The sequence below is a fragment of the Caenorhabditis briggsae genome (genome assembly GCF_000004555.2).
Source record: "Caenorhabditis briggsae complete genome, chrIV, whole genome shotgun sequence".
NCBI classification, from domain to species: Eukaryota; Metazoa; Nematoda; class Chromadorea; order Rhabditida; family Rhabditidae; genus Caenorhabditis; species Caenorhabditis briggsae.
This window is the reverse complement of record NC_013487.2, coordinates 14,851,340-14,858,369: the sequence shown is the minus strand read 5'-3', so window position 1 is coordinate 14,858,369 and position 7,030 is coordinate 14,851,340. Positions and strand designations below refer to the sequence as shown.

The window sequence follows — 7,030 nt, the reverse complement described above, 5'->3', positions numbered from 1 at the left end:
GTGGGGGCGGAGCTTGAGCATCCCACATCGGTTGCTGGCGCCCAGGAGTCCTCTCAAAAACCCTATGCATTTGCAATACTAGCTCGACTTCACGTGCGCGTTGCTGTTCTGCTGTCAGAGGGGNCGGTGCAATCGTCGTAGAGAGTTTTGGAGAGATTTTTAGGAAAAATTTGTGTATTTTCATTTGAAATAAATTTTAAAAATTATTCAAAAATTCAAAAAACCCAAAAAGCGAAAATCGAAAGTTTGACAAAAATTGATTCAGTCAAATTTGGCAAAAAAAAAACGGTCAGAAAAATGATAAATTTTTGATGAATTTGGTGTTTTGAAACAAAAAAAATTGTCTGAAAAAATTACTGTTTCATAAATTTTAAATAACATTTTTTGAAGAAAGATTGTATTCTTTGTAATGTCTGCAATTTTTCCAAAAATATAACAAATTTCCTACAAAATGAGCCAAAAATGAGCTTTCGGCAATGATTTTTAGTCGAGTTATGGCCAATTGAAGTTTTGGGTTAGAGACGCAGAGACTCTCGTTTCTCTGCGTCTCTCAAAAACTCAAATCGCTATAACTCGTCTTAAAATTGTTGTAGAGAGCTGATTTCTGGAGGGATTTGTAGGAAATTGTGTTTACTTTCCTTTAGAATTAAATTTGCAGAAAAAAAAACATTTCCAAAATTGGAAGAAATGCAAAAACGAAAAATCAATTCAATGAAAATTAGCAAAAAAAATTACAGAAAAAATGGTTTGAAAAAATCAAAACTTTTGGTAAGATTAGTGTTGTGAAACAAAAAAAAAGTGGCTGAAAAACTTGCTGTTTCAAAAATTTTCTATAACAATTTGTTTTAGAAAAATGGTATTCCTATCCTCCCAAAAATTTTCGAGCTAAAAACTTTTCCGTCAAAATAAGCCAAGAATCAGCTTTCTACGACAATTTTAAGCCGAGTTGTAGTAATTTGAAGTTGTAGAAGAGACGCAGACAACGAGAGCACTCTCGTTTCTCTGCGTCTCTTAAAAAAACTTCAAATCGCTATAACTCGACTCAAAGTCGTTGTAGAGAGCTGATTACTAGCTCATTTTGTTAGTCATTTTGTTCGATTTTTTGAATTTAGAAAACCGCTTTTTTTCTGTTCACAACGATGTAAAAATCAAGTTTCTAGGACAATTTTAAGCCGAGTTATGTCCATTTGAAGATGTCGGGGTTAGTGACGCAGTGTATCTTGTTGTCTGCTAATTATCTCCAAAACCAATATAAAAATTCGCCTTATTTCCTACAAATCCCTCCAAAAACCAGCTTTCTTCGATGATTTTAAATTGAGTTATGGCTATTTGAAGTTTTAGGGTTAGAGACGCAGTGTGTGTCGCTTCTCTGCGTCTCTCTCTCTATCTCTCTCTTCTTCTCTTATCTAACTGTTCAATTTTTTAAGTAAAAACCAAAAACAATGGTCAAAGCACCAGAATGTCGTCCGAAGAAGTCTGAGAATCCAACAACTTCAGAGGCTCCGCCCACTGCTCAAGCTTCACACCCACCACCAGCCGAGGATCGTCAAGAGCCAGAAGTAATTGCTGAACCACAAAGACCTATCCACCCAAATGAACGTATTCGGAATCAACCGGTTTGGGAGGAATGGGTATCAATTGCATTGCCAGAGCCTCGAGCACCTCGCCAAAACCCCAGAGAGCGTGAAGCGGAGCATCGAGCAAATGCGGAACAAGCTCACCGGGAGAATAATCCTGTCTTTGAGTATATGGTCAACGAGAGAGCCCGTCGAGAGGAGCAATTGACAGAGGAGAACACGATACTGATGGATACCGTACTCATGTTGCAAGCGATGCGATCAAGAACCACAATCATCGAGAACGATGCGCGTGTTCCGACGGCTCCTATAGCTACTGATTACTTCAGACAATTCGCTCAGAGAAACATGCAAAGAAGAAATGAGGTGCATGACGAGCTGGAGTTTTTGGGAATGTGAGTCTTTTTGCTAGATGAAAATATGCCAATTTTCCTATGAATTATTCCAAAAATCAGCTTTCTACGACGATTCTGAGCCGAGTTACAGCTAATTGAAATTTTTGAGAGACGCAGAGAAACGAGAGCGCTATCGTTTCTCTGCGTCTCTAACCTCCAAACTTGAAATGGCCGTAACTTGGCTCAAAATTGTCGCAGAAAGCTGATTTTTAGAGTTTTCAGTAAAAAATTGTACAGATTTTTTAAAAATTTGCATTTTCTAAAAGCTTAAAAATTGAAAATTGAAAATATCAGAAAAAATTCAAAAAGTGAAAATTTAAAATTTTTGGGAATTCTTAATTTTGCTAAAAATTGGAAATTTTTTTTGCAAAAAAAGCGATGATTTCTAAAAATTTTTAGCGCCAAAAATCATGACCCTAGCTTCATTTTGAGCCAAGTTATGGAACCAAAATTCAACATTTAAAAAAAAATTCGAAAATTTTTTTAACGGTTTCAGCGAAAATACGAAATCACGAGAATATTTTACAGATTTTAATAGTTTTCTCTGAATACATTCAGAAAAGTTGCCAATGACAATTCTGAACCGATTTATGGTGATTTGAAATTTTTTACAGTGAGAGACGCAGAGAAACGAGACCCACTGCGTCTCCGGCGCTTATTTGGGGCTATTTATTTAGATGGTAATTTTTTCATAATTCTAAAAATTCAGAAACTTTTTGAACTTTCAAATCTGTGAAAACTCTTCTAAAAGGAGCCTAAAATCAGCTCTCTAGGACAAATTTGAGCCGAGTTGTGGTCAGTTGAAGTTTTGGGAGCTAGAGACGCAGTGTCTCTCGTTTCTCTGCGTCTCTCAAGTGGCCATGACTCGGCTCAAAATTGTTGTAGAAAGCTGATTCTTGGCTCATTTTGATGTGGATTATTCAGATTTTTAGAAAAATCACAAATCTTACAAACTGAGATTTTCAAAGTTTCCAGATTTTTAAAAACATTTCCAGCAATGAATTTGAAAAATCTGGGGGGTTTTTTGGGGGTCCTGATTGGTCTATGGCGCCCAAGGCTGTGCGAAAATCAGCCGTGGCCGTGGGTATTTTGCCGTGGAACAATCCGGCCGTTTTTTTGAAAATAAGCTCAGCTACCCAGGTACTACTAGGGCCGATAGGCCGCCGTACCCTACCTATCTCAGAAGTATCCTTTTTTGAAGTGCTGCGGCCGTTCTGGCACAGCCTTGATGGCGACCCATGGACCCATGGACGTCTGGATGAACAGACAAACAGAAGAGAAAGATTTTGAAAATTCGAAAATTACTGTTTCAAATTTTTTATTTTTGAGTTTGACTAATTTTCATAACTAATTTTTTGGTTGATTTCAGGCGTCTAGAAAAAAGAAAATGTCAGTAGAGACGAATTTTCCCGGATTACTGTACTTATTCTCATGTATTTTCAGAGTTGATTAGATTGGCTCCTCAAAATCAATGAACATCGTACACCGTGAATCGACGCCTCCGTAAATCTACACAATCTCAATGGTGACATATCCATTTGCCTCCTTTTCTTTTCATCAAAATCTACCAAATCGTATCCAAAAATATCTATTTCTCGCTTTTTTTCGCTCAATTTTTTAGAAATTTCTGGAAAAATTATGAACTCGAGAACCGAAAAGTTACTGTTTCTAATTTTTTTTTCTTCAATTTTTCAAAAGTTTTGATCTCTTTCAGTCTTTGCGACAAAATGTATTACGCTCGAATTCCAAAATTCCGAATTCCAGAATTTCTGAATTTCTGAAAATTCTGAATTTCTGAATTTCTGAATTTCTGAATATCTGAATTTCTGAATTTCTGAATTTCTGAATTTCTGAATTCCAGAATTTCTGAATATCTGAATTTCTGAATTTCTGAATTTCTAAATTTCTGAATTTCTGAATATCGGAATTTCTAAATTTCTGAATATCTGAATTTCTGAATTACTGAATTTCTGAATTTCTGAATTTCAGAATTTTGGAATTTCTGAATATCGGAATTTCTAAATTTCTGAATATCTGAATTTCTGAATTACTGAATTTCTGAATTTCTGAATTTCAGAATTTTGGAATTTCTGAATATCGGAATTTCTAAATTTCTGAATATCTGAATTTCTGAATTACTGAATTACTGAATTTCTGAATATCTGAATTTCTAAATTTCTGAATTTCTGAATTTCTGAATTTCTGAATTTTCTGAATTTCTGAATTTCTGAAAATTCTGAATTTCTGAAAATTCTGAATTTCAGAATTTCTGAATTCTGGAATTTCAGAATTTGAGAAGTATCTTGTTTTTCTTAATTTTCTGGAAATTCTGAAAAATCGAAAAAGTTACTGTTTCAGCTTTTTTTTTTTCAATTTTCCGATATTTTCGGTTTTTCAGTTTTTGAAAAGACTTTTTGACTCCTGAATTTCTGAACTTCTGAATTTTCTGAGATTCTGAATTTCTAAAAATTCAAAATTCAGATTTTTCAAAATCATTTTTTTTTCAAATTTCATAAATTTTATATCATCCCGATCTCTTTCTTTTTAAACTCCATCCCATTTTTCTCATATTTTCCATATTTTTCCCTTTCCGGTTTTTCTTAAAAAAAAAAAAATATTTATTCAATTTTCAATGTTTTTTCTGTATTTTTTTTTTGGTTCTCAATGGTTTCAACCCTTTTTTGATATTTTCAGCTATATTCTCAGTCCTTTTTTCAGCCAATAGAAATTTCAGAAATATGGGAAAAACCACGCCACAAGAAGAAGCGTCACCGACAAAAATGGCTGCAAGTCATAAACCAAATGGACCCCAGAAATCTGGAAATTCTGGAATCCAGAAGAAAATGGAAAGCCGGAAGACAAAAAGAAAGAGGAATTAAAGAAGAAATCGAAGAAAATCCAAAATCATGCCAATAATTTGATGGATAACCTTCTTGGAGCACCAGCAATCGTTCCGCCGAGCCGTGAGTCTCTACGAAGTGCCTAGAAGAGCTACAGTAACCCATTGGAAACTTATCTACAGTAATCCAATTTTTTTCTACAATAGCCGAGATTTAGTAGTATTTTTTACTGTAGTTTTTCATCATTACTGTAGTTTTCTAAACATTTCAGGTTCAAAAAATTTTGAAACAGAAAACAAATGGTTATCTTGAAAATTCAGAAATCTGAATTTTTCAGAAATTCAGGTGTTTCAAAATTTTCCTATGTTTTTGAGATACCGTAAAACCTGTATTAGAAGGAACCTTTCAATAGGGTCCCTCTAATAGAAAGGCCCTCCGAGAGACGCTTGGAAAAATAGAAGGGCCGGCCCTTCTAATACAGGTCTTACGGTATTTGGGTTTGCAAAGTTTCAAAAAATTACTGTTTCAAATTTAACACAAAATTAAATTCAAAATTTCGAATTTCTAATTCCAATATACGACAATGTTTTCTAAATTTCGATTGTCAGCTAGTCGAAATGTTTTTCGAAATTACAGTAATCCTCTTTTTCTTTCTACCGTAATCCTTATATTTTGTCCCCGTAAGTCTATTTTTTCTATATCTCTAGATCCACATGACAATACAAATTTTCAAATCTAGTTATTTTTTTCCCCCAAAGATCTCTGTGAAACCCCAAAAAATTATTGTTCTATACATATTTTTTCTTCGTTTTTCTGTGTACCGTACACACACTCTAATAGAACGCCACCCGAAGCGCCAACTTTGAGCTCATGTATCTCATTTCCTGTGAGAGATATCAAAAACAAGTCAACTAATAAAATGTTGCTGATATCATGATAAGCATTTTATCAGTTGACAACTTTTTGATATCTTTCAAAAGAAGTGAGATATTCAGGCTCAAAGTGAACGGTCTCCGGGTGCCGTTCCATTAGAGTCTTTACGGTTTTTTTTTGAATTTCTATATTTTCAAATCCGTTGATTTTTTTTTAATTTTAAATAAAACACCTTTTCTTTTTTTAGTATTTGTTGTCACTTTTCCAAAGGTCTAAACACCCTTTTATAATACCGTTTTCTTTTTTTGCTTCTCTGCGTCTCTAATTTTTCTATACTCTCTCAATTTCAGTTTCTGGGAGAGCTCTCAAAAAATGTCTTTTCGTGATCATGCCAATCGTCAAAATCACCGAGAACCAGAGGAATATGGGAGGTTGGTTTTTTTTTTTAATTTGAAAATTTTGAATATAGAAAATTGAACAAATTTGAGACAAAAATCAAAAAACCAAATTTTGAAACAGTAATTTTTTTTGGGAACTTTGAAAAATAAGAAAAATAAAATAGAAAAACTCGATTTCTCAAAATTGCTGCCTAAAAAGACCGTAAAAAACCAATTGTTCCAAATTTGATGTCAAAATCATTCAAATTTTTGTTGAAATAGTGGAAACTTCAAAAATTCATTAAAAAAATGTTCTTATAATTTTTGAATTTCCAAAAATTTACAACCTAATTGTATTTTTAACACAAAAAACCAACTTTCTACGATGACTTTGAGCCGATTTAAACCTTTTCAATTTTTTCGTAAGAGACGCAGACAGCGAGAGCGCTCTCGTTTCTTTGCGTCTCTCACTTAAATCGTAGTGGCAAGCGGGCGGGCCCGGGCAGGCGGCGGGCCGGATGATAACCCTAAAACGAGGGCTCCGCGTCATTTCGAAACTGCGTGACACTTCGAAACCAGTCATTTCGAAACCGCGACACTTCGAAACCAGTCGTTTCGAAACAGCGACACTTCGAAACCGGTCATTTCGAAACCGGTCATTTCGAAACCAGTCATTTCAAAACCGGTCGTTTTGAAACCGCTGGTCTCGAAATGCCCGGTTTCGAAATGACCGGTTTCGAAGTGTCGCTGTTTCGAAACGACTGGTTTCGAAGTGTCGCGGTTTCGAAATGACTGGTTTCGAAGTGTCACGCAGTTTCGAAATGACGCGGAGCCCTCGTTTTAGGGTTATCATCCGGCCCGCCGCCTGCCCGGGCCCGCCCGCTTGCCACTACGATTTAAGTGAGAGACGCAAAGAAACGAGAGCGCTCTCGCTGTCTGCGGGGGATCCTCTAGAGTCGACCTGCAGG

General features: G+C 35.3%; 3 protein-coding genes across 3 annotated transcripts in view; 2 read left to right on the top strand and 1 right to left on the bottom strand.

The window, feature by feature from the left end:
* Positions 1-1,442: 1,442 nt before the first annotated feature.
* On the top strand, positions 1,443-4,851 carry CBG26824 (the record flags this gene model as incomplete). Its single annotated transcript, XM_045236226.1, has 2 exons — positions 1,443-1,972; positions 4,707-4,851. The coding sequence occupies 2 exons, from the start codon at positions 1,443-1,445 to the stop codon at positions 4,849-4,851; spliced, it is 675 nt and encodes a 224-aa protein (XP_045099733.1).
* A 25-nt stretch (positions 4,852-4,876) lies between these two features.
* The window catches only part of CBG15613, a gene marked incomplete at both ends in the record, with an annotated part of 2,598 nt that continues 444 nt past the window's right edge, over positions 4,877-7,030 (bottom strand). The window contains one exon of the mRNA XM_045236225.1: positions 4,877-4,954. Within this exon, the coding sequence (XP_045095749.1) occupies positions 4,877-4,954 (78 nt within the window). The remainder of the gene's footprint in view (positions 4,955-7,030) is intronic.
* The window catches only part of CBG26823, a gene marked incomplete at both ends in the record, with an annotated part of 3,843 nt that continues 2,870 nt past the window's right edge, over positions 6,058-7,030 (top strand). Inside the window, one exon of the mRNA XM_045236224.1 lies at positions 6,058-6,116. Within this exon, the coding sequence (XP_045099732.1) occupies positions 6,058-6,116 (59 nt within the window). The remainder of the gene's footprint in view (positions 6,117-7,030) is intronic.